We start from the raw sequence: 27,753 nt of genomic DNA on the forward strand, positions 1-27,753 counted from the left end.
CCGAAGTCGACGATAAAAAAAACCTCGAGACTTCTTTTTCTCTTGTTTATTCTATCAGACAGAGTCGCGTTAGCGCGCTATTTTACAGATTTTACATGAACATTGTATCGAAGTTTTGAACTGCTTCTAATAGCATAACTCATACGGTCAAATTGTAATATACAGGTTGTAGTTTCAGGAAAGCAGATGGGGCGATGGTGCTCAGCCAGCTGACCAGTTTGTTTTTACTGGAAAAGAAAAGAATAGAAATATTACATCATCGATGACGCTTGATCGCTGAGACGATTGATCTCGCCGCGGCGTTAGATACCTCTTGTATGTAAATTGTAAAAGTTCCTGCGACTTGCAGGGATGCAAATGCAGGAATGGAGTACCGAGAACGGGATGTATGGCTTGCGACAATTCCTTGTAGTTTAAATCTGCGTCGAGAGCAAGGGATTGGGCCTCTCGCACGGTTATCGGATTAATGCCAGGGAAGTCTGTAGAAGCAAACAATTATCGTCACTGTTTATCGTTCGTGAAGGATATATCAAAATTGTTGTCGAAAAGCGAATATTAAGGGAACGAAAAAGCTACTGCATGGCGGACGAGCAAACTATCGAAATGCGCGTTACTCGTCCACTACATGTAAAACACAGATTTCTTTTGTTTCCCCATCATCTTTCGTCTTTAGTCAGTTTTATTCCGTTCGGTGCCTTCTTAGCCTAGTTCGAGATAGGCCAAAATCGAAGGAACAATCAGCATTATGTCGCTCGCCACTTCCAACAGCCGGTACATACCAGATTAAGGTCTAGTGGTGATCAGTCGGCGATTGTAATAGAAATCTTATATTTTTTGATGAACAAGAGGTCGCGAGATTAACGAATAACCACGAGTAGTCGTGAAACGCGATACGCGTTCATCTTCTGACAATACATATAGAGATACATATATGTATTATTATTATAGATATTATTGTGTCGCAACCTGATTTCCAGCCATGAAAGTACAATACGGGAACACCGTAGCTCATGGACCACAATACGTGGTGTTCCGTGACAAATGGTTTCTCGATTGTAGAGGGGGCTTCGAACGGGTCTTCCGTTAACGTTAACTCGAAATTTAAATCGTCCTCCTCGGTGTCGTTACTTTTCAACATCGAATCATTCTCAGGGAAAAAAAGTTTTTTCTGTCTAACAAGATACGCCTCTCCGGGTACATCCTGCAAATTATGTGTATATACGGAATCAATTAAAATTTCGATGTATCGAGCGATCGATCGAAGCACGACTAATCTTCGAATATTTTGTGTTCACCTTTTTGCCTCGCAGTTCCCATCCATCACAGATTTTATTCGATAGTTCTATCAAACTGATGGCGTTCTCGATAAATTCTTCCCACGTGAGCGTCCCTGGACCATCCATCGGGGAATCTCGTAAAACTATGCAAATACAACCATGTTAGTACATATATTTTTTTTTACATACATATGCGATTGTTTTCGAATAAATTAATGAACGTATGCCTATCATATCCCACTCCTATCGTTATCCCGATCAGCTAACTCGTTTCGAAATCAATTTCAGACGGAGTACCTGAAACTTTTACATAAAACCTTGCGACCTTCCATTTTTATCGATAAAAATATCTGTAATCTATAATATCTAAAATATCTATATAATTTTTATCGATATATCTCTTCGATAGTTAGTTTTACTGAAACAGCATCTATGATACATCTAGAGTACGTATGTGTGTGTATACAACCGAGTCTTGCTAAACCTCAAAGATATGCTACGACCGGTAAAGTTGTATCGGTTGTGTTCTCTGATAAAGAGAGGACATATACGGATATGGTGTTTGAGTTTTTGTTATTTTGCAACACACGATCCATTCGTATCGTGACAAAATTAAGAAAGGGGAAGATGCACACCCGAAGGAATGGCTTGTCTCTTTTCTGCCCGACCCCTCGACGTTCAGTCAATTGTCGGCTATTTTGCATCGGCAATGTTCGCCGGTGTTCGGTTGTATTCGGTTATCCCCTCTACGTATACACGTAGCCGTACACACGTACGTATATACATGCCCGATGGCCTGTGTACGTACCGCATACCTACATACGTACGTGTTAACGTATGCGTGCTCGGGTATACAGATACAGCAAACACCTCGTCGTGCAACGATTGGCATCCAATAGCACGTAGCGTTGCAATCAGGAACGTGTCTCTGATAGGCGCATCCGTATCCACTTTTCCGACAGTTTGTCCACAACGACGTACCGAGGATGTTCCCGGTTATTTTCCGCCGATCCAAATCGTTGTTATCCAACGGAGATCAATGTACTTAGATCACGAAACGCAGTTTTCGGGTTTGAATTATAAAAAATTCTCTATTCCAAATCGTATCTATCCGAAGCGTGACTTTCTCATGGAAAAAAATCCGAACAGCGCGGAGCTTGTGAAACTATAAAAAATTCTTCACCGAGGATTTACTTTTGAGCAATAGTCCATCGATCGTATCGAGAAATCGAGCAAATTGTTCAAAAGGGGAAAAAAAAAACGAAAAAATCGAAGGGGGATAAAAACTAACTTACGGTACGGTCCTGACGTGGAAAAGTATCGGTTGCGCGCGCAGCTTCGTTGAGGTAGCACGCTAGGTAAGGATAGACACAGCAGACAGCAACGAGAAGAGGGGGAAGGAAGACAGGCAGTCGGTCGGTGGTCGGCGTGTGTTTCTTTGTCAGTGTTTACGCGTACGTGTACGTACAAGAGAACACACACAGTTGTGTGCGCGCCGCTCGTCGTACGTTCTATACACAGACACAGAAGTTGACTGGTGTCGCACGCGAGAGCGTGTGTAGATACGACACACCGTACGCCTCGTCCTCGTTCACTACCGGATAGGTAGCTACGGATAGAAAAAAAAAAAAAGAAAACGAAGAGTCAGAAAAATATACATAGAGGTTCAAGTTGGGGGGTGGGGGGGACGAAAGGAGATGCGTCTGAGACCGGCGACGACGGACGCATATCAAGGGTTCGGAAATCGGTGTACAGTGTGTAGATACAGTATCGAGTGAACATCGTGAAGCGTGTGTCTGTCCGTCCGTCCGTCCATTCGTTCGTCTGTCTGTATCTTTAATGAGGTGAGGTGGGACACGGAGTAGTGTGGTGAGGTGGGGCAAGGAGAGGAGAGGTGAGGAGAGGTAAGGTGAGCGAGCCGAGGTTGTAGAGAGTGAAGTGACCGAACGCAAGTTCGCCGAGAGGACGCGCGACGTCGTTTACGCACCGATAAAGAACGAGCGGCTGGGTGACTTATGACTGTGATTAATCGGTGAGAGAGAGAGAGAGAGGGGGGAAAATAGAACCGAAGATACACGTGAAAAGTTGTGGAGAAGAAGAAAAGACTTGAGGAACTGAACGAACGCGTTATATACAGGCGGCGGCGGGGAGAGAGGGAAAGAAGAGCGCGAAGTCTGCGAACGATGACGACGCGCGTTCGTTCCGCGGTCATGCGTCCGCAATTCGTCGAGCCATGATGCGAAGTACTGTATCTAGTATAGGCTGCTGGCCACGGCTGTGGCTCGACGTGTTCGTGACGTGTGTGTGACCAAAGGGATACGGATTCCCGTGTCGTGTTCGGCTTCGTTGACTTTTCCTTTTTCTTCTTTCTTTACGTTCGGATAATCTAGTATGCGAGTTGTTGTAATTCTCTCGAGTCGTTCCTTCGATGGTGAGCGGACAAAATAAATAAATAAATAAATACGTCGACGGACGGGTGCACGTTCGCGGTTCTTCCCCGTTCTGCGCCGCTGTCGGACATTGTTGGCTCGAACGAATACGGTGGTTCTGTTTACACTGGAAGAAATTGACAGTCTTCGAAGATGTACGCGAAGGGGAAGGGGTCCGCGGTACCCTCGGACTCACAGGCCAGAGAAAAGTACGTATGCAATTTGAAACTCAGCTCCGATAGAAAACCAACGGCGAAAGGCATAAAAAATATTTACCGATTGATCGATCAGTGACTCCATTTTTTTTTTCTCTCTCTCTATACACCGAGCGTGCGTGCGTGCACGTACTTATCGGTCGGTCTTCGAAAACCGGAGAATCGGATGGATCGTTCCGGTTTACCGATCGGAATATTCGCGGTGTTGCAATTTGCAATGATCTGCTTTGTAATTTTCATGCGTTCGACGTAAATATTCCTGGAATTGTTTGACACTTGAACAGAGAAGCGGGCATGATGCACCGATTCAGCTACGATCGATTTACCCTAAACATTAGTTCAAAACAACAATATGACCCCTCTGTCTATCTTTCTTTTTCTTTCGTCTCCGGAGAAACTTGTGTTCTCGCGTGAATCGACGTTGTTTACCTGCAGGTCTGCTCCACAAACTTGCTTTCTCGTAAATTCACCTGGAACTGCGTGCTATATGGCTCACTGGAATCACTTGTCTCGCGAGCCAGGCCGATCGGGCGCCATGTTTTTATCATTTACACAACCACGAAGTGGTATACGCAAAATATCGGAACGATGACACTTGACTCGGATATCGTTGTTTTGTTAGTGCCGCGTACCGGTAATTGAGAATCCGATTCATTCGCAACGGTAACCGAAAAATTCTATCGATTTGTCGTCTCTGTATTTTATTCGACAATGAATTTACTTGGACGCGAAATTTTTGTATTTTTTTCTTTCTCAAGCGACTGGGAAACGAATCGTTTATGTTTCGGAACGTGTTACTTGTACTACGATTAAAATGATTTATAATGTTTCAGATTAGCTTTGTACGTGTACGAATATTTATTGCATGTTGGCGCACAAAAAGCAGCACAGACGTTCTTGTCGGAGGTATGTTCTCTATTCTTTGAGAATAATATGAATTTTGAGATAAATTATGTATCGTTATTTTATCGCACAGATACGATGGGAAAAGAATATCACTCTTGGGGAACCACCTGGATTTTTACACTCTTGGTGGTGGTAAGCACTGTTGCTTGTATAGAGTCTAGAAGATACCGTGAATACTGAGATACATTAATTTACTATAAAAACGTTTCAGTGTATTCTGGGACCTGTATTCAGCGGCGCCAGAGAGACGAGATTCCTGCGAACACAGTAGCGAAGCCAAAGCTTTTCACGATTATGTTAGTGTATATTCACTTTACTATGTACACGTTGTATTTGCGAATCGTATAAGTATCTTTCAATAAATGTTTCTGTCGACAGGGCTTTGTAAACAGCGGTTACGGAGTCAATGGCATCGCTCATGTAAGTACGCTTGTATCGAATGCAGAAATATTTCAAGGTTACAACGAGCTAGTTAAATAATTGTAAAATATTTTCAGAATGCTGGACCCGCGCCATCCCCCATAGGTCAAATGCCTCCCAACGACGGTATGCCCGGTGGACCAATGCCTTCTGCATTCTTTCCCGTAAGTTTATACACACTTGTTTACCATTGGTACTTTCATTTTCCTTGAATTCGTCGAATAAGTAGTTTCTACTCGAGGAACTGAAAAATTTCTGAATCGATATCAATCTATTTTGATATTTCTGTTTGTAATTTATTATCACGTTCGAGTCTATTTTGTTAACTCGAATATGTTCTAATATTACAGTACAGTACCGTTTTCATTGTATTTTTTAGGGATATGTATATGTGGATAACAATTTCTTGTTCGCACAATAATTCCTTTACTACTTGTCCTTTCACGATTATAAAAATGAGAGAATGTTCGACAAACTGTTAATGTATATAGACATATATCATTAGTATTCATATGTATATACAGGACTATGTATAATTATCTGTTATCATTGTTATGCCTAGTTACAATTCTCATTCATTACAATTCTACACTTGATTCAAAGCGTGTAAACGGTTGTTCAATGCTTTACGAGCAGGACGCGTTTCTACAAATGTACTTAATTTATACGATTTGTAACACGTATTTGTCTTTTTGAATTAGTATCTACGTAACTATGCTATTGTACGTACCATTCAAACGAAAGGAAGTATTACATGCCAAATAAGTTGTAAATGCAATATAATTTTGGGATATATATGCTAGTTTACGAGAGGTCTGTTCTGTCACGTAAAAATCATATATGCACAGATACACGCATACTTGGATACACAAACATTCTAGTAAGCGTAAAGAAAACTAATACACAATGAACTTAATTACACATAAGTTTTGAAACAAGTGTACATTTAATCAAGATTCTCATGCCATGCTTGTTTACACTGTATCTATGTACTTATTTTCTCTCTGCTACGTATCTAACACTTGTGTGTGCGTTCCTTTACCATTTTCACTCTACGATCTCCTATCTGCATATAATCATCAGGCCTCGAAAGTATACCAGAAGAGATTTCTATAGATGTTAGAAAATAGTTCTAGCTCTAATATTTTTGTATAGTGGGTGAACGAATTTAGAATATTCTACCTTGGGCTGATTTACTATTCGTACAAGATCTTTGCAATCATTTCTTGACTTTATGAGTTGCGAGTTGCATTGTTTATTGAAACATTTACAAAATATTGGTTGTTCCATCTTTGGGATCACACTTGTATACTACGTACAATGTTTTCTTGTTTTTAATATGTATATATGTAAGATGAATGTTCTTATTCTGATCTTTTATGAGTTTTATACATGGGAGCATGTACTAATTCTCGAAACAATTACATGTAAAACCGATATAACAGTTCTCCTATATGTAAACACTGTGTGCCACAGAGACGCTGAATGTCAGCTATGATTGCATTTTTTCAAAGATCTGATATGTTAATACAGAAGCCTGCTTAGAAAGTAGCTTAGCGTTTCGAGAAAACATTTTTGAAAACGAACATTTGCAGAGATCCAATTACTCGAGATACTGGAGACACAAAATTGTTATTGCGAATGGTATCGGGGATGAAATAAACATTGTATGTTACAACCGGTACGCGTACAATAGAGATTGTAACGGTACCGGAAACACCTTCCTTGCCGTGAATTTGAATTGGACAAGCAAAGTTACTTTCAACTATAATGTCGGTGCGGATCATTTTGATAATTCTAACTTTTAGATTTTTAAGGTGCTGTCCGACATAGTTATTAACACAATCATACCCAAGCCTTCTAGTCTAGCTGTTGCCTGGATCGCAGTGTTGCTACATGTCTGTCGTTTGCGTTGCTTGTTGCAGAACAACTCGACAATGCGACCATCTCCGCCCACACACCCCTCATCACAGCCATCCCCCCAGCACCCCCAGCCACCCCCGCCCCCACACTCGCAGATGATGTCCACTCAGGTAAGCCTCATTCGACACGTACACCGTCACTCATGGAGAATCACTTTATCCACTTTCATTACACTGTATCATTGTGTACCTAAGACTGTTCGCTCAAAGTTTGCTTCCTTCCTGTCAAAGTTAGCTCTACTTTACGATTTTCAGCTTATGTACTTTCAAACACCGATAGACTGTACAAAGAAAACATATCGAAAGATGTTTTCACAAGCGTAGTAAGCAATTAGAACTGCTAGAAACACCCGAGTTGTCTATAGTTTTGTGAAATCCGATATACTAGATTAACTAGCTAACTCTGTAACTGTGTTTTTAGTTAACGTGTGTATACAAAGTTAACAGTATCGCGCTATTAAATAGTTCCAATGAAAGCGCTCAATGTAGTACTACGGTACGTTAAGGTAAGGTCAAATTCTCTGGGTGCTATAAGTTTTCGAGGAACGATAATTACCAGTTTTATTAGAATGATGTATCTTAAGGTAAGACTCGATCTAAATGTACAATATTCTTCGACTTACCTCAATCTACTTTTCAATCTACTCTTCATTGAATATGGATCCTTGTTGTTTGTCATTCTCTTTGCACACCGACATGCGAAAGATGCATAGAGCACACTGTGTTGATTTTCATCGAACCGCAAATGTTATGTGACCTAACATATGTGATAACTATTGCTTATTGTGGCTGCCTGGTATGTGACTCTCACAATGTATTATATAATAGCTACGACTTGTGATTGACCTTCTCTTTTTTTAACCTCTCAACAATGTTTCGAGATAAAAATTATTTAACGTACATGTTCCTGACTTGTTACAGTTCATGGGTCCACGATATCCACCTGGACCGCGACCTGGAGTACGCATGCCACAGATGGGAAATGATTTTAACGGGGTACGTGTTAGTATTTTCTATAATCTGTACCGTAACGCTTCAGCTACACGTGAAAATCGATGATCGAGGAAATTTTATTATGTACATCGTTCTAAAGGGATAGCGATTAATTAAGAAAAAATATGTTAACACATACAGCACGTCCAGCAGTAATTAGAAAGCCTTTCGATAGGTTTCCGGTGATGACTGAAGCGTTTAATTATGCTATGCCTTTACGTACACGATCTTTACTTACCCATTATTGGTTTGTTCAGCCTCCTGGACAGCCAATGATGCCAAACAGTATGGATCCAACTAGGCAAGGTAAGAGCTTAATTTTATGCTAGATACACATTGATTTTTTTTTTCTGGTATTGATGATAATTGCGAGAGGAGAATGGCATAGACGCATGCATACCAAAAACCACACAGCAATAAATAAATCAGTAATTATTGAAAGTGGATTGGATTGCTGTGATGTGGAGTGGATTGGTTTTTGAATTGTCTAGTTACATGCAGTGGTGTAGTTTTTGTTTATTTAAATCCTTTGTAATTGAATTTGTCCGTATACATAGAGTGTAGATGCATCACGTCAAACAAGATTTCAAAGTTTATTCGATTTCGCTCGTTTCAACGGTTTAAACTTGTATCTTTTCTTTTTTTTTTTCTTTTTTCTTTAATTTGATAGATGTTTAACAATTTCTATGGATCGACGACTACAACTCTAGAGTAACAAAAATAAATAACTACATTATTTTCTGTTGGTTGTTTTTAAATGTTTAATTGCGTTGCGATAAATGTTTTATACGATTATATTGTATATTTCAAGAATGAATAAATTCTGGTTCTTCAAAGTGTACTGTTCGCATAGTTGTTGGACTTGTTGTTTCGTCAACGTGCTGTAATGATATATTTTCACAGTCGAAATGGTTTTTCGAATCTATTCACTATGCGACCGCAAAGTAACTAGACCTTACCGCCATCAACCTGACCTTACCTACCTGCCGTACTAATGTGTGCTCTTGTGTTCCTCAGGCGAAGCTGGAGAATTTGTAGGGTGGCAAGGTAGGAAGCAACCCAGCAACCAAATCACACTCACATGACTTAGTCAAGCCTAACTTTTTAGTTTTTTTTTTCTCCTGCTCGTCTTAAAATTTTTGTTCTCACTTTCACGAATAATTGCACTAGCTTAGTTTCTGTGTATAAAATACTTGCTCACTCGATCTTCAAGTCAATGTATTAGATGCAATTTTAATAGAGTAGCCCACTTTGCCTATGAGAACAACGTTCTCTCTCAAAAAAATAAAAAAAAAAAAAGAAAAAGAGTGGCAGACTTAACATTACCGTATACTTTCATTTACGTCGAGTATCAAGTTAGAACTCTGTCAAGTTTAAACTCTGCACATAGGTAATTAAATGTATAGAATATTGTGGCTAACAAACCTTGCTGTAACTACAAATCACCATGATACGAATTGAGTGTTTTAACGTATTCGCGATGATTCGCATAAACATGAATAATATGTACACCGCATTAATATTTCGATTCCACTGTGCTTTTTTTTTTATATTTACAAAAGATCGTACGACAACATCATGTGAATAATGCTGTTCGGTGTCGATTGAACGTAGATATTGCTGTTCGGTATCGATTAAACGTAGATACTGCTGTTTGATTGTCTTACTTGTCATGTGTCTGGCACAAAACAAAACCCATTGTTTTCTATCGGTTGTTTTCAAACTGGAACGGTTTGCAAACAACAATATTTGGTAGTGCTGTTTTCATCCTACGCATGAGCTTTTTACTTGATTTATTTATTACGTAGACGCAATTACCAATTCAGCATGCCGTCCACTCGCTTCATTATGTATTCGACTTCGGCAAAGCATGACTTCACTTTTTCAGCGTGTCGAAAAATGGGAAACAGTGTTTGAAACACCACCTTCTTTCTCGTTATGTACTTGTTAAGCATCTTACGTCTTTAAAAGAACAAAGAAAGCTTGAAAGCCACATGATTTGCCGTTAGTCCGATGATTCACGATTAGCATTTAGTATTAACATGGAATTAGAACAGTTATTAATACTTGTACGTTTCTAAACAGATGTATCAAAGGTTGCTTTTGTTACTAGCTCCTCCAGGCATGAATCCCATGAACCCAAGGATGAACCCGCCAAGGGGACCTGGAATGGGTCCGATGGGACCAGGAAGTTACGGACCAGGAATAAGAGGACCACCTCCTAACAGTAGCTTAGGTCCCGGAGGTCCGGGAGGACCTGGAATGCCACCAATGAGTATGGCTGGGCCAGCTGGCAGACAACAGTGGCAACCTAACACATCTACTGTACGTACACATACAAATTCATTGTTATACACGTACGTAGTAGATCGAGGTTTGAAATTTCATAATTCGATAACGCGACTTCTCTGTGCTTCTAGCCAATGAATTACTCGTCATCGTCGCCTGGTAATTATGGAGGACCACCAGGATCAACGGGTCCTCCAGGCCCAGGTACTCCAATTATGCCCAGTCCACAAGATAGTAGTAATAGCGGCGGTGAAAATATGTATACCATGATGAAACCTGTACCTGGAGGAAATATGCCTGGCGTAAGTACACTTTCTTATTTCTTGTTAGCATGTTTATATATTTCGTAAAACCGATTGTTTGATATTTACGATGATGTAATTTTTGGGAATTTTTCTAACGATACTGTTAATTTGATCAGGATTTTCCCATGAGTGGCGGACCGGAGGGAGGTCCAATGGGTCCGATGGGACCAAACACGATGGGTCCTGTTCTAAACGGCGATGGTCTCGACGGAATGAAAAACAGCCCGGCTAACGGAGGTCCCGGTACACCACGAGAAGACAGTGGAAGTGGAATGGGTGACTATAATCTGGGTGGTTTCGGAGGTCCTGGAGAAAATGTAAGTATTAGTAGGTTCTATAACAATTCCCTATGACAGTTACTCGACGTGTTAGTATGAACTTATATGTCGGTGACGATTAGCTCTCCACGATGCATTATTCTTTGCTCTCTCTCCCTCAAAACGTGTTGGTTTCACGCTGGCTGGCGGACAATTTCTCTTGTACTTCTGGAGTAGTTCGCATTGACTTTGGATTTGTTAGATCGATTGAATGTTAACAGAGGAACGGAGAATCGGGAAAACATATAAGTTCATATTATGACTTATCTTTCTTCTAATTATTCAGCAATTAACAGATTCAGGTGCTTTCGTCAATACGACTATTACTTATTCCATTAAAATACTTTTTGGGTGTTATCACATTTAGAGGGCTTATCCTTCAGCTTATTCCAACAACCTAGTTAATGCTTATTCAAAATATCAATTTTTATATCAGAATTTGATATGTCCTGTTTAATCGTATATAGGCTTCCTGGGAAATTTAATTTAAAGTACCTATTTGCATCTAATATTGTTATAACTGGCTCAATTGTGTCTAACTATTATCATACTAACGGTATGACTAATGATGCAAGTATGAAGTGCGTCTAAAAATCTGTTGTTTTCGTTTTATTTTCACTTATTTATTTATTTTTTTTCTCTTTGTTTTCTTGAAATCTATCCGTTTTATTTTCTTTTTTGGTAATCATTCCGAAAAAATTCGAGCAAGTCAAATATAACAATCGCGATACACATTATAAAGTCGAACCAATGTATTGTAGAGATTACATGAAAAGTTCCTAATTGTTTCTACTAGTCGGATCAGAGACGATACCCTGTGCATCATTGTTGTCAAGATCAAGCCATAGATCAATTTCGATAAAAATATCCAGCGACTTTTACACCTGCTTCATACGACGACAAACTCAATTGTGAATCAATTTTCGTAAATTTATTACAAAACATACGCAAGATATTTCGTAAGGTTTATCGTACACGGCAACGAAGGCATTTTCGTGACCAGACGATTTTTCGGTTTATTTGTCATTCGGCTGGTGGTGCTGCTTCACAGAAACAAAAGAAACCAGAAAAACAAGAAAAACTGTTTGAAATTCTTCTGAAATATTTCTTCGAAAACCGAAAAGCGTCTCGCTGTTGGCCGAACAATTTTTTCGTTGTAGAAACACACGGTACGACATTATGGAATGCAACATCATGCGTATGGACATGTAACTGATTTTTCTTTTTCTTTTTTTTTTTTTCAATGAGCGCGTAAGAACGGTGTCGATTTAAGTCTGTTACATTAATTTTTATTCGTTTACGTTATTACTTCGGATTGCGAGTAGGATTCCGAATGAAAAGTGTAATGAGTAATCTCGCACGTGCGCCTTCTGTATTCCCGACAGTTTTTTTAAAAAGACAAGTCGCCTTGGATCCAGCCCCGAGTACATAGATGCCGTAGAATTTCCCGGTTAATCACGCAATTTGGAAAAAGGATCATACGCATACGAATACGCATACGAATACGAGTACGAATACGGATACGAATACGAATACGAATACGCATACGGATACGAATACGCATACGCAAAATACGCTGACGCTTGAACGTCGCGTGGTACACACACACATACGCGCGCGCGCGCGCGTTCGTAAATTATACTTTGTCAATGGCTCAAGCATGATTTTCGCTCATGGCAAAAGCAAAAAAAAAAAAATACGCGCAACTAGAGAACAACAACAGAGAGGAAAAAGCAAAACGTGAAAGAATACACAGAACATTCGTGATAAACGCATACGCTACGTCTATGCGCGTTCGTTCGATTAATCGTTCATAATTTGATTAGGTTAGCGTTTAAGTGCTCATTACGCTGTTATTACGAAACTATGATACTCGATTCGTCACAGAATATAGTACTATGAAGGAACTTTTGAAAGTACATAAATGTTGCATACATGTATGTGCTTCGCTAAATACTCAAGAGGTTGCAGTTTAGATTTTTACTATTACTCTTACTTTTTTTTTCTCCTTTTTTTTTTTTTTTAATACGATTATTTCTATATTCATACTTCATTATCGATAGAGTTACGATACGTCTTCTTTTTTCTTTTTTTTTTTATCGACTCGTGTCAACGCCAACAACGTTTATTATTTATATTTATTTGAATATTAGCTTGTAAGCAAAGGTGCCTGAAAAACACGAACTACTGTGATTATCAATCGCATAATTGTTAATCGATTTTTAATTCTTTTTTTTTCTATCCTTCATATTCTTTCTCCTCAATTTCTTTTTGTTTTTTTTTTTTAATTGTTCATTTAAACCGCCTGTATCTCGTAATCGCATCGCTGGCTCGTCAACTGGCGACTCTGGCTTATTTTTCATCCCATTATAGAGTTAGACCTTCGAGCTTTTAGGATAGAAAAGAAAAAAAAAAGGATAGGTTACACGTGCACGATAGGGGCGAGGCGTGTATTTACGTTTGTTACGTCGAGTAGCATAAACATTGACATTTTTCCTGTGACCGCGACATGCCGTTCAGAGCTCTTCTCGAATTCCACGAGAGATCGTTTCCTTTTTAACCGTTCTTTCTTTTTTTTTTGTCTCCGTAACAGTATTCCTTTACCATGATGTTTCGAACGCGCGTATCGAGAGACTCGTCTAATCGTTTCGAATCGAATGTCTTTACTGTTCTTTTATTATTATTTTTCTTTGTTTTTCCCCCGTTCGTTTTGTTTGAATTGACTTTTACGAAACTCTGTAATGAGGTGATTAAATTGGCCGAACTCGTACCGAGTCCTTCCACTGTTTGCTCACGATTCAATACCGATAGAAAGAAGCAAGTACAGTGAATTCTCGTTGTATGTCAGTCCCGCTGTTCTTCTTATTGACACGAATACGACATCGGAGCCGAGCGTCGCATTTGAAATACTCAGGCCACGCTGGAAACTTAAGAGTCATATCCGTCTGCAAGTCATAAGAAACCTATGACCACTAAGCGCTAGTGACAAGTACATTGCAAAAATGTCCGTCTCCGATACAATGTTGCACGGAGAAGCGGACAGCGAGAGTCGTCGTCGCCGAGGAGTGTGCCACGCATTGTCGGCTATATCGGTGTGAGACCACTACTAATCCAATTACAAAACTTCTTTATTTTTCGTTATTTTTTTAATGAAACTTTTACCAACATTCGTGGCATTTTTCTGATTAAAATGAAACCTAATATGATACTATTCCGATGATATTTACTTGCATAACGAGCGACGACAGTTTCGAACGCAGAGAAGGACAGCATACGGGAATGAAAGAGCCGCGGAGAGTCGCGGCCGCCGGCACGGATCAAAGCCCGCGCGAGCGCAGGCCTTTAAATGAAAAATGTAACTTCTTTATTATTAATTATTTTTTTATCAGACTTCCACCAATATATTCGTGGCATTATTCCGATTAAAATGACACCAAACGCGATATAATTCGGATCACATTCACACTAATTTTTCGTTAATGTAATTGTTATGGGAAGACTTCCATCGTTCATTACACAAGTAAATATCATTCGAATTATATCATATTTGATTAACTAGAATTTGATTTTAAATCGAATTTAAATCAAATCAAATGAAGACCAGAGTTTGATTTTAATCAGAAAAATGCCCCGAATATGTTGGTAAAAGTTTCATAAACAAATAAAGAAGTTTTGGTCTTCCGGTCTCACGCCGATATAGCCGACAATGTTGTGGCCGCGACGGGTCTCGAGGTTCGGCCACTCACCGTGTGAGTTTTTCCACTGACTTTAAAGTGTAAGGTTGGCACTGTCATACAACGAGAATTCACTGTATGCGCGCTATCTTTTCGCAGCTATTAACGTCGCAACATCTCGGGCGTACGTTCTCGTTGCTCGGACAAACGGCTTACGAGAGAACGCGATACCTTTTACGTCGATATCTCTTCTCCAGTTTAAAAGACGAGAAGGTGCGCAAGCACGGGACGGCGCGTTCGTTTCCAGCGTGTTAATTCTAGTCGCACGATTGCTCGATCGAGAATGCTTCCGAACATAACTGAACACATTACGGTTCTCAAACTGAACTTGACTGAGAATCATGGGAGTTCGACTCACGATACAGCTAAACGGTTTCATTTCACGTCGCAGTTGAAAGCTCTCCTATCGTTCCGAAGTTCCTATTAGAGATTAGTTTACAAACAAGCATGCACACGAGATCAAATTGCAAAACGAAAAATCCACGCGAATAAAGTTCCTCCGTTTGGTTCGTCATTGTTCCGGTTATCGTTTCCGAAGCAACCATACTCTTTTGTTTTCTATGTTTTTTTTTCTTCTTTTTTTTTTTCGTTTCTCTCTTTTTCTTTTCCAAATGAAAACAAAAAAAAAAAACGTTCGATCACGCGACGAGTTTTGCGACGGGAATGGTTCTGCGATTAACTTAACGAAAGAAGTACTTGAACAAGGTGGAGAAAAGTAAATATATATGAAGGAAATGTTATATATATAACGTGTGTATGACAACAATACGCTATATATATATATATGATTATATATATATATATAAATATATAAAAATATATTATACATACATATTATTTTTGTATGGAATAAGTGTCGTAGACGGTGTAAGTACTGAACCTAAATGATCGAGTGTAACAGAAGCAAAGAGAAAGCAAAATACGAAAACACGAAGAAATGGAGAAATATCGTGCGAACCTCCGGAATCCATCCGTCCGTAATGGTTATAGGTCAGTACCGGACTATGCTGTGCTGCTGTTAGTTGTGTTTAAATTAATTTAAAATATTAATCCTACTCATAGATTATACATATGTAAAGCAAGATATAAAACGAGAGAAGGAGAGAAAGTGAGATCGTACGAGATAGAAAGGAAGGGTAATAGCGAGCGAGTCAGTGAGTGAGTCAGAGAACGAGAGAGAGAGAGAGAGAGAGAGAGAGAGAGAGAGAGAGAGAGAGCGAGTGAGGGAGCGAATGAACGAGTGCGAGAGAAAGAGTCAATTTGCGAGTATACGCTCTGAGAGCATCGGCAAGATCGACAATTAATTAATTTCGGTACCACGTGCCACGTTTCATGATTGCCACGCACGTCTATTGTCTGTTAGCTTACGTTTCTCATTCTAGCATTAGAACTACACGTTTCACTTTTAATATTTCTGTTAAAACTATAGACGTTGATCAACGTTTCCTCGTGAAAATCGAGAAAGAGAGGGAGGGGGTGGGGGGCATCGTTATCGCGTGATTCGCTGTTTTTTTTTTTTCGTGATTACGGTTAATTGCCCGAAAGCTTTCGATATGTACGCATACGTGTGCTTGCATATATTAACGAGGTTCAGACGAAAGTATAATACATATATGTAGATACAAGAATACGCGGCAAACTAGTCGGACGATGAATACATTGACGCTTGTTTGATAGCGCGACGACCGAGAACCAGACTTTGCTTTTGACATTGAAGACTGTTTAATCTTTCGGATAGTTTTTTTGGCAAATTTTGCCGTCAGAATGGCGAATGCTTGCCGTTGTTCCGGAGAACATGCGCACGCACACACGCACGTACACGTACACGCGCCTCATACGTACATAATCATGATATACGCGTACACGTACAACTACACACGTACAACACTGACACGGAATAGAGTGAAAGAGCGAGAGAAAGAGAGGGAGAGAGACAACCTTCAGCCTCCGTTTGTACCGATTTAAACGAACTATTTGATCGGTACTGCGAGATCGTCGATACGTGTAGAGAGAGAGATCGTGTCGAAGCGGAAGGAATACACATACGCCACATAGTATAATAGGATCTATGTAATTTTTTTTTTGTCTTGGAGCACGATGAGGAACGTCAATCGCCCGCAAACATACGAAAAGTTTTTTCGCGGCCGGGATTCGGAAGTACGAGGACAAGGAACGGAAATTGTTCGCGCGATAACGAGGAATAGTATTATTCGTTTCGGACGAAGATGGACTTGTAAACAATCATGCGGAAACATCGATCCCCGTGGTTTCTCGAAGGAATTTGCCGCCATTGTCGCGCTCTTCGCAACGTTCTTGCGGTCTTTCGGTTATCTCCTCTGAACGTTTGAATCGGCATGATCTATCGATCGATTCTTGTTCCGTTCGGACGCGTTGGATCCATCTTCGATCCGGGGGAATAATAGGATTTTTGTTGTTGCTTGTAACACGACTCGTCCGTTGTCGCGTCTTGTCGCTTCCTGTCGCGTGGTGCGCGCGCGCGCGCACACACACATACGCCGTCAGCTCTGTTTCGTACACGATCAGAAGCAGTTTAGTCTAGCCTAGAAGAAGGAAAAATTAAAAGTGAAAAGTGAAATGAAAGAAAGAGAGAAAGAAAGAAAGAAAGAAAGAAAGAGAGAGAAAGAGAGAAAGAGAGAGAGAGAGCGAGCATGCTTCGTTCCTGTATCGTTGCGTGAGGCGCGCGCGCGCGCCCCATCGGCTAATCTCGACGCCGAATATTTTTACTTTAAACTTTAACGTAAACACAAAGCCCCACGTTGTAAGCCGCACAAGTGAATGGCGATGAAACATTTTACATTATTAATATATGCCTAAGCCAGGGGAGATCGAGACAATAAATGTAAACCTGTTACACTGAGAATATTGCGTTTTTCTTTTTTATTCGCTGTTTGATACCACATCAGGGTGCTGGCTACTAAAAATGTTTTATATATGACTATCCGTTTCCAATGAACTTTGTTTCACACAAAATTTTCTCTGTCGCGTGTCGCACGAGACACCGTTTCTTCTTTCTTGGTAATCACATGTCACTTGTGTTTCACATTGGCCGCGCGTACATGGTACGATTAGGTCCGACAATCGCGTACGATCGCCCATAATCGCGCGCCTGTTCGTGCACCGCTGTCTCTCGGGTTTTCGATCGGTACAGCAATCGTGGTACACCGAGTTCGTTGTCTCGAAATGATCTTCCGACGCTGCTGTATCGGGGAGAACGGTGTCGCAACGGTGCAAGACAAGAGTCATCGGTGCATCGAACTACTTTTTTTCTCTGACCTTCGTCGCGGAGTAGAGCAGGCATGGGCAAAGACAGCAGAACCCCCCGTTGGGTCACTGTGCTTGGCTCCATTCAAATCGGGAGTAACGGAACAACTTCTGCTTAGGGGATTCGCAACGCGAACAGAGCACAGAGAGAGAGAACGAGCGAGCGAGCGAGAGAGAGAGAGAGAGATCCGACACGCGTTCGTTGCTCATGCCTGAGAATAGAGAAGAGGAAGGATCGAAAACGATGAGAAATATATACTTAATTTTTGCTTTTGGTCCTACCGGGTGTCATAACCGTGAGAACTTTGTTCTAGTCGGTCACGCGTATCCGTAACGAACGCGTCCGTCACGATAGAAAAGTTTATAATTGTTTGTCGTTCTCGTCCCGTTTATAGCGATCTACTAACATCCGAGACATCACGCTTCGAGAGCAATCGTTTCGCTAGTCCGACACACACAGACACGCACACGCACAGATAGACACACACTCGCACGCACACGTACACAGCTAGTCGAACGCACACAGAGCAAACAGAATTTGTCTAACGATACGAGAGCACACCGAGAACGTATGACATGTAACAATTGCAACGTGGAGTATACTGTGGAACACAATGTGTGTGATATACTGTTATATAATATCATGATCGATTCGCAATGCTTCGAACGATGGTGTTTTGCAACGTAATTAGAGACATGAGAAATACGAAATGGAAAACCGGTGAAATCTGATAGCTGTATATAGTACTAGCCTGTACTGACCTGTAGCACATGGATGCGTCAGCGCAAAAGCGGTTGGTGGATTGCGAGATCGTATCGAGATACACGATTGATTCGAACGAGATCCGAAAGAAAAACCAAAAAAAAAAAGTAACCGTAAAATGCTAAATTAATGCGGACAAAATAGAAGGGAAAAGTCTTTAATGGAAAAAAAAAACAGTAACAAATAAGGGATGACACGTCGAGTTTCTCTGTTTTACAAAGCATTTTTCTGAATATCTATAAAACGATAGAGTTATTTCCGATCGACGTAACGGCTCGGTGAGATATGTGCGTCAGTGTGGGGGTGGGCCGGAGAGACACAGAAAGAGAAGAGTGCACGCGCGCGCGCGCGCTCACACCTATACGCAAGAACGAACGTTCATCCGTCCGTTCGTTCGTACGTACATATGCAGATCTATATATACACATATATATATCTTCTATCCAACCATCTATACATATACGTATTCGTGCTCCGTATTCGTATACGTATACGTATATATAGATTTGTATATGATATACATTCTTTTCTGTGTGTGTGTTGTTTGTTGTTGTTTATATATACATATATATATTTTTTTTTTTTCAAATTATTTGTTGTTCGTACACGTTGATTCTTTCTTTGGTCGATACGGGCTTCACTTTGTTTTTTATACATAACGTCCATGTGTTGTGGGTCAGAGCGCCCTGGAAACATGGAAGAACCACATTTCTCGATGCGGTTCCTCCATCGAATCGTTTCTCACTCCCTAGTTGTTGTTTCACGATCCTCTGTTCTAAGTTTTGTTGTCGACGAGCCAAAAAGAAAAGAACAAAAAAATAGAAAGAAAGAAAGGGAAACAGGTTCCCCCACCCCTTGACGACGCACCGTGTCATCAAGGCGGCTGCGTCGAGACGAGAGAAAATTAAGTTTACGCAGCACGTCAGCGTTTTCTTGCCCAGATTCGTTCGGGACCAGCGAACTGCTCAGAATTTCCTCGGCCACGCGATTAACGATCCTCCTCCTCCGCCGCGGATCACGTATGTAGAACGAGAGGGGGCAGTGCGCTGCTGGGTTTTCGATTCCACACTCGGGGAGAAAACGTTCATGTCGTTTCCACTCCCGCCTCTCTCTCTCTCCCCCCCGTCTTGTCTCTCGATTCGTTCTCCCGACTGTTGCGAATCTCCTAACCCAGACGCGTGTCGCTCCAACGAGCATAATCAGTTTCCCGGAAATAATCGTCGAACACGAGCGCATACGAGCGCGCATACAAGAGTCAGAGAGAGCGTGTGCGTCTCTCTCCGTGGATTCCCTCTCTCTCTGTCTCTCACACGCAACGGGTAGGACCGATCGCGAGCCACGAGTCGAGAAACAGGAGGAAATTATTTTCAGAAGGAAACTGGGCGATCCGGAGACGAGCGTTTTTCTTTTTTCTTCCTTTTTTTTCCTTTTTCGTTCTATTTTTCTCTCATCGTTTTTCCACTCGTTTTTCTTTTTTTTTTTCGCGATAGCTTTTTTCCGCTCCGTCGTGACTGACTTATCTTTCCAATCGAACGTCGCCTACTACAGTTTTCCCTCGTTAGCGTCGAACGAGTCGAGACGCTATCGAGCACAGGGGATAACCACTTCCTATTGGCCGACGACCACGTGACCAGCGACGAAGCGAGCAGTGCCGTTGGATGCGCCACGCGTTGGACGGTGGGGATGAGAGAAACGCGCGCGCGACGCTAACGAGGGAAACCACCGTGTCACATTGCCAAGATTATTACGATTTTTCCACGCGATACAGGCAGAATTTCACTAGAACTAAGAGCGCGCAACAAGACATAGTACTTTTCGGGCGACACGGCCCTTATTTCCAGTGAAACTACTGCGATGCCGAATGTTTTTGTCGCGCGCGAGCACGCATACCACTGTGTTTGTACATGTCTTTGCTACGTCTGTCCAGAGCCTTTTTTTTTATACGAACACTAAATCTCTCGAAATTAAGAGAATCTCTCTGCACTATATGTATATGAACTTGCAAGGGTCAAAATCTTGACAAATTGACGCTTCAATATTGCAATGAGCAGTTTAAAAATGGTCACTTGTGTTTCCTAAAAGTCCAATCTACGTCTGTATGGAGCCCAAATTGCGAATTTCTACCTCATCGTGGAGTAATTTGTAATATTCGGCAGAAAACTCGCTTTCTGAAGCGAGTATGACGTCACAAGATGGCTGCCGCAGAGAGATTCTCTTAATTTCGTGAGATTTAGTGTTCCTATCGAAAAAAGGCTCTGTACAGACGTAGCAAAGACACGTACAAACACGGTGGTATGCATTTTTAATTGATTACTTACTTATTTAAGACGTAAAATGTCTACATAGCGTGACAGTCAAGGCCAAATGCCTGCCGGCCCCCTTAAGGTTTCCCCTCGCGAAAGAAAAGCGCTTGTTTCGGTCGCGCCGTGTTCCTTCGTCAGCTCGCTGGTGAACACGCTGAAAGCAGAACGGAATGAAAGAACATGGGCAAGGTATCGCCTGATGGTGGTCTTGCCTAACCTTTTACTTGTAACCGGCCTGGTGTTGGTTGATTCACAGGATCAGACCGAGTCTGCGGCCATACTCAAGATCAAGGAGAGCATGCAGGAAGAGGCGAAGAGGTTTGAGAAGGACTCTGATCACCCCGATTATTTCATACAGTAACTCTTCGCGAGTCGTAGCACTCCGAGACCAAACTAACTTTCTGAGAAAGCGAGTCGCGACACAATCATCCCCTCCTCCTCCTCCTCTCTATCTTCCTTTACCTGGTTCACAATCTACTTGTACCCCTCCCCCCCCCCGTCGTCGTCCCTGTCTCCGCCCCTTTAACCCTCCCCCAGCCCCCTCAACTTTGGAAGCGAGATGTTCGAAAGGACGCGCGCGAATCTAACGGAAACGAAAATGATACTTAAAAGATACAGAGAAAGACAGAAAAAAACAACGGTACACAGGGGGTCGATCCTTGTTGGTATAAGAAGAAGACTCGCAGATTCTTTCCACACGCGACGCGACGCGACGCAACTCAACACAACGCAACGCAACGGAGCTTCGTCTATCGATGTTTGTCCTGTTTTCAAGTAAAAGTTATTAAATCTATTTTATAAAACATCAGATCGCGCGATCTATGAACAATCGTATACCGCAGGCCTGGGCAACTGGTGGCTCGCGAGCCACGCGTGAGTCCTCTCCCCACTCCTAAGACCCCCCACCATGCTCCTATGGAGCGGGGAAGGAGAGGACGTTCAGTTAAGAATCTACAAGAAAGTGGCCAGTGGTGGGGGAACCTACGCACTGGTAGTGGGGGTCGTGAAGCGACGGCGGGGAAGAAGTTGCCCAGGCCTGGTTATACCGTCGTCTAGGGCAGCGCGAGCGCGATCACCTTGGATCGTCGTTGATCGATAATCTTTGCTTAACCCGCAACGCAACATGTCCGATGAAAGCTCTCGTGTATTCGCATAATTCAAGCTGATAAAGTGACGCGCGCGCGCGCACGCACGCGAGCGTACTCGATTCGTGTTTTGTTGTTAATCGTCTCTCTCCACGCTCCTTCGTCTCTCCTACTCGCTTAGGATTCTCGATTCTGTTTCCTGAGTAAGTAAGTGCTTCCTTATTGGCTCTAAGTTCAAAGAAAACGCTCTATTTTTTGTACAGTAGGAAAAGCAAGCATCGCTCAGGCGCAGAGCGGTGCGCGGACGCACGTAATGTTTTCTATCGACGAATAGTTCACGGCCCCCTCCCACTCCTTTCTCGGTTTTCCCCGCCCCCGTTCCGCTCCGCCCCGCCCAGCCCCGCCCCCCGTGATCCTTCCAGCGAGTCCTCGAACGGCATCGATATTTCGACGAGCGCGTGGGTGTTAGGGAACGTTTGACGGACGATAATGAAAATGATCGCGACGTTTCATCGATTTCCTCGATCGTCGCGTCGGTGTGCACGTGGCGCGCTTTCCGAAAAGCTTTCGAGGCAGCGAATTGTAAAACTATGCTGACTGTGATAAGACGAATCGAAACGCGGAAAGCGAGACGAACCTTTTTCGGGGAAATATTGCCAACTGTCCAGACAAATTCTTCGCCGGTACTTAACGGAACGAACGATTCGCGCGGAGTCGTTCCGACGAGTATAGGGTCAAATCCATTCCGATAGAAGTATCGATTATCCCATCGACGCGCGACGATACGAGATCCTCGATACGAGTCCACCGAAACGGTTCTCCTTCTTCGAGTCGAAGACCCGATGCCCTTCGACTGCAAAAGGGCTAGGGGCTAGTAGTCTGGAGAGTCGTTTCGAAACCCGTGGGCAGGTAGAAACGAGGAAAGATTTTTACGGGCATTTGTTTACACGTTTGTTGCGTTTATTGTGTTTATTGCGTTTATTGCGTTCAGTGCGATCACGTGCGGTTGCGCGCTCCCCCGAATCGTTCCGAATCGTTTCGCATCGTGTTCGAAACCGGTGCAAACCGGTAGGCGTCGGACCGGCTTCGGACGGAAAACAAAGAAGCGCACAGTATTTACAGATATTCGCGATTAGAACACACTTTTCATTTCACAGTCGGACGTAACGATTCGATTCCAATTCCATTGACTCGCGAGATTTAGTCGGGGATTAGTCATTGTGTCCGGAGTAACGAACAATTTCATTGTATCTAGGGAGTGAAAGGTTGTTTTCGGGACAAGTCGGCGACACAGTTTTCCCTTGGTAGCGACGCGTAATTTTTGGGGAACACGGCGAGACGCTCGGGAATGGTAGACGGTGTCGACGAGCACGGCGCGCGGTATAGTGACCGCAACCAGGAACACAAACGGTGTACTTGTAGAATAGAGTGATAGAAGTGTGATAGAGTAATAGCGCCCGTGGAACGTTGCGTTAACAAGGGAAAACTCGAGCAAGCAGAGGAGGCGGATAACGTTAAACATTGTACTATACGGCAAGGCAAACGAGACCTTTCGAACGTTAGCCAGATGGTTAACGTTACCCCTTTAAAACGGTATCTCGATATATCTCGGAAACGAAGCTAGGACTTGATCTGGCCAGTGTGCATCCATACAAAGCGGTACACGCTAGGCGTATATAATATTATCATTCGAGAGACGATCGTTGATCGTCGTCGCGAACGGACGAATTTGTAAACGCGTAACTGCCAGTATTGGATACATTTATAATCTCTTTCTCTTTATTTTTAGCGATTACACGCGAGTCCGTTACGTTCACGTTTCATCTGAGACTTTTACAGATACGGAGTACAGTTTTCCCTTGTTCGGGCAATTGCTATCTGAATTCTCGTTACCAGTCGGTCCCGCCGTTCTTTTTGCTGACTCTTAGACGACATCGAAGGTTCTCGTCGAGCGTCGCATTTGGAAACCTTGGAAACCTAAGAGTCACATCCGTCTATAAGTCATAAACCTATGACTACTAACCGATACGGTGAATTCTCGTTGTATGTCAGTCCCGCGGTTCTTTTTACTGACTCTTATACGATATCGGAGCTGAGCGTCGCATTTGAAATCCACAGGCCACGCTGGAAACCTAAGAGTCATATCCGTCTACTAGTCAGAAGAAACCTGTGACTACTAAGCGCTAGTGACAAGAACAATGCGAAAATGTCCGTCTCCGATACAATGTTGCACGGAGAAGCGGACAGCGAGGGCCGAGGAATGTGTCACACGTTGTCGGCTATGTCGGTGTGAGACCGGAAGACCACTACTAATCCAATTACAAAACTTCTTTATTTTTCGTTATTTTGTTTATGAAACTTTTACCAACATATTCGTGGCACTTTTCTGATTGAAATGAAACCAAATGTGATACAATTCCGATGATATTTACTTGCATAACGAGCGACGAAAGTTTCGAACGCAGAGAAGGACAGCATACGGGAATGAAAGAGCCGCGGAGAGTCGCGGCCGCTGCACAGTGGGCAACTTGGATCAAAGCCAAGTGACAAATTTAACTTCTTTATTATTAATTATTTTTTTATCAGACTTTCACCAATATATTCGTGGCATTATTCCGATTAAAATGATACCAAACGCGATATAATTCGGATCGCGTTCACACTAATTTTCCGTTAACACTAGGTTTACGGAGCACTAAAAATGACTATTTTACATTACTTTGTAAAAATAACATGAATGTATTGATCAAAGTTTGCAGCCATTTTTTAAATAATATATACCCAAAGAAATCAATTTGTTAAATAACTGCTCATGGATGCATTTTTACAATCTCAATATTCGCAATTTAAAAATATTAGAATCCGTCATTTTGACGGGTCCCGTAAATGTAGTGTTAATGTAATTGTTGTGGGAAGACTTCCATCGTTCATTACACACGTAAATATCGTCGGAATTATATGATATTTGATTTTATTTTAATCAGAAAAATGCCACGAATATGTTGATAAAAGTTTCATAAAAAAAATAAAGAAGTTTGGAATTGGATTAGTAGTGGTCTTCCGGTCTCACACCGATATAGCCGACGATGTTGTGGTGGCGACGGCTCTCGAGCTTAGGCGACTCACCGCGATGGTGTGAGTTTTCCACTGACTCCAAACTGTAAGGTTGACACTGACTCGTAACGAGAATTCACTGTATCGGCTGGCGACTCGGAATCGTGTGAGCACGTCGAACGCGACGCTAACGAGGGAAAACTGTGCGTTTCGAATTTCTGATCGGACAGAATCGTCGAAATCGGGCGCGAGAGAACACGTTTGAAACGGACAGAAATGATTCGATCGGTGGCAAACTCGGCAATAATCGTCATTGGACGTTTCACGCGTCGATTGTTCGCGCGAGAACGCATGATGCAAGAAAGAAAGAAAGAAAGAAATTACGCGAGGACCAGGGTGAACGTAACCAAAGAGTACAAGAGAGGGCGAAGAGAACGGATCGTCGTTAGCTCGAGACGCGATCGATCACAAAGCGATCCGAACGATTACAAATCGCGTGATTCTGTTCCGTTCGAGACTCGATCGCTCGAACGGACATTTCTACGTGTGATTTTCTTTTGACCTCTGATCGCTGTTTTGTTTCCTGGTCGTGCTCGATTCCGGGAATGGCGGCGTGTACATGCACCATGTGTATACTAACGATATTTCGGCGTATTATGTAAATGTGTAACTTGTACAAACCGAAGCGTCGAGTGCAATTTGGATTAGATGACTTACGACTTAACGATGTACAATTTACGATTTACGTGTTTGGAAACGTGCGACGCGTTTTCCGAACGATGCGCGATAAGCGACTCGGTTCGCATAGTATCGATCCGGTCCGCGTGTCTCGTAGACGGGACAACAGGATATATGTGTTTTTTGATTTCGGGTCGGCCCGCGTGATTTTTTTTCGCGACTCACGGATTCGGTTCGGTTGTCGTCGTTGCTCGTAAATATAATATATGCTGGTCATTTTAATTTTCGGTGCGGGCACCCGAACTCGGAACACATTTTCTCAATGAAACCTCGGGAACGTGAGAAACCTCGATACTATCGATCATCGTTCCGCGTTTACCATTAATGTATATTTAACTGCTCATCCCCAGCCATCCTCCAACGAGCATCAAATTCGTACGTGTCTTCTTTTATTCGATTATTCTCTATTCTTTGATAGTCCTTCGCGCGATCGTCGTATTCAAACCTTTTTTTCGTAGAAGATCAATCGAACAACCGGCGTTGTTTGTCGTTTCGATCGAACCTCCGATGGAACCGATTCGAAACGTCGAAGAAACGGTTGCGTGAAGGATAGACCAAAAAGACGAATACTTTGAGAGTAACGCGGTATATAGTATTTACACTTTTTTAAAACGATCATTGAGATACAAGAAAAAAGAGAGAGAGAGAGAGAGAGAGAGAGAGAGAGAAAGAGAGATGTTTGTATATTGTTTAGAAGCAAAAGAAAAACCGGAAAAAAATGATACGAAACGAGAGTTCAACTCGTCGTTGCTAGGAGACAAGAAGAAGCGAAAGAAATGATACACACGGTACGCGTTGGTACCGGTGTAATGCGCGTTACGATTTCGTGTAAGGTAAAACTAGGTTAATTAAGTAAGAGTGTTGGGTTTGCAACAAATTATAAGCGGTTCGAAAACGAGAGCAGAAAAAAAAGGAATATTCAAATTAAGAAACACGGTGTAAAGGTACATTTCAATAGCGATCGAACGGTAGGATTTCCAACGCGTGTAAATCAAGATCGAAGGATATACAAGATGAAAGTAGTTATTAAAGGAAATCGATGAGCCGCCATTATTCCCCTTCTCCACAACCACCACGGCCACAACCACCATGAAACCACCATTACCGTACGCCCCTTAAACCCCCCTCCTCCTGCCTCCTTTATCCCTTGACGAGTGTTTGCATTGAAAAGTGAACGTAAAATTTCGTTTTTGTAATTATTTTCACTTATTCGATCATTGTAATACTGACGCGGGCTGTACATCTTGCGGCTGAGCTCACATATTCTTTAAATTCACGCATAATTATCGACATAATTATAGAAACCTATACGAGTATAGCATTCAAGTAGCAAGTAATAGTAATAAAAATAATGAAATAAATGTCATCTATCCTACTAAGCATCAAAGTTGCTCTTTACTGTGTTACACCTCCTCCTTCTTCTCGTTCGATTTTCTCGGCAGCGAAAGCTGCTCGACCGACGAGTTTTCGTTCCTCGTTCTTCTTTCTTCGTTCCTACGAACCGGAGGTGGCGCAGCGCACTCTTCAGAAGACTCCAGAAGGATCCAGGCTGTTCAATATTTCCTCCGTAACGTCGCCTTCCGAAACTTACTTTAATCTCGTCGCACGAGATCAAATAGTTTCAGCTTCTGCTTCGAATCGTACGACGTAACGGAGAAAATACTGTTTGCTATATTATTCACAGGTAAGTAGAATCTTTCTTACTTTGATCTCCACGAGCA

General features: G+C 42.1%; 2 protein-coding genes and 1 long non-coding RNA gene across 14 annotated transcripts; 2 read left to right on the forward strand and 1 right to left on the reverse strand.

Moving 5' to 3' along the window:
• Window positions 1–65: 65 nt before the first annotated feature.
• Atg10 (Autophagy-related 10) lies at window positions 66–4,483 on the reverse strand. 3 transcript variants are annotated; one of them, XM_076792184.1, is made up of 5 exons: window positions 4,392–4,483; window positions 1,296–1,420; window positions 967–1,201; window positions 311–479; window positions 66–227 (listed from the first exon to the last, which is right to left on the reverse strand). In XM_076792184.1, the coding sequence occupies exons 2-5, from the start codon at window positions 1,401–1,403 to the stop codon at window positions 140–142; spliced, it is 600 nt and encodes a 199-aa protein (XP_076648299.1). In that variant the 5' UTR covers window positions 1,404–1,420; window positions 4,392–4,483; the 3' UTR covers window positions 66–139. The 3 variants fall into 3 exon arrangements, with proteins under 3 accessions (XP_076648299.1, XP_076648301.1, XP_076648298.1); XM_076792186.1 differs by lacking the exon at window positions 4,392–4,483 and adding an exon at window positions 2,573–2,850; XM_076792183.1 differs by having other exon boundaries at window positions 67–227; window positions 4,351–4,483.
• Window positions 3,181–27,411, forward strand: Ssdp (Sequence-specific single-stranded DNA-binding protein). Of its 10 annotated transcripts, none has more exons than XM_076792178.1 (14): window positions 3,181–3,915; window positions 4,755–4,827; window positions 4,898–4,959; window positions 5,039–5,123; window positions 5,206–5,247; window positions 5,325–5,411; window positions 7,173–7,280; window positions 8,091–8,171; window positions 8,420–8,468; window positions 9,180–9,209; window positions 10,276–10,487; window positions 10,583–10,753; window positions 10,873–11,073; window positions 15,662–16,269. In XM_076792178.1, exons 1-14 carry the CDS (start codon window positions 3,860–3,862, stop codon window positions 15,683–15,685), a joined length of 1,281 nt encoding a protein of 426 aa, XP_076648293.1. In that variant the 5' UTR covers window positions 3,181–3,859; the 3' UTR covers window positions 15,686–16,269. The 10 variants fall into 10 exon arrangements, with proteins under 10 accessions (XP_076648293.1, XP_076648294.1, XP_076648292.1 ...); XM_076792179.1 differs by lacking the exon at window positions 15,662–16,269 and adding an exon at window positions 12,459–12,636; XM_076792177.1 differs by lacking the exon at window positions 15,662–16,269 and adding an exon at window positions 11,870–12,451.
• LOC143356468 (uncharacterized) lies at window positions 16,286–19,096 on the forward strand. The gene is made up of 2 exons (XR_013082675.1): window positions 16,286–17,397; window positions 17,430–19,096. It is a non-coding gene; the product is annotated as an uncharacterized LOC143356468 (long non-coding RNA).
• Window positions 27,412–27,753: the final 342 nt, after the last annotated feature.

Source organism: Halictus rubicundus, chromosome 8 (assembly GCF_050948215.1).
Source record: "Halictus rubicundus isolate RS-2024b chromosome 8, iyHalRubi1_principal, whole genome shotgun sequence".
In the NCBI taxonomy this organism is placed as follows: domain Eukaryota; kingdom Metazoa; phylum Arthropoda; class Insecta; order Hymenoptera; family Halictidae; genus Halictus; species Halictus rubicundus.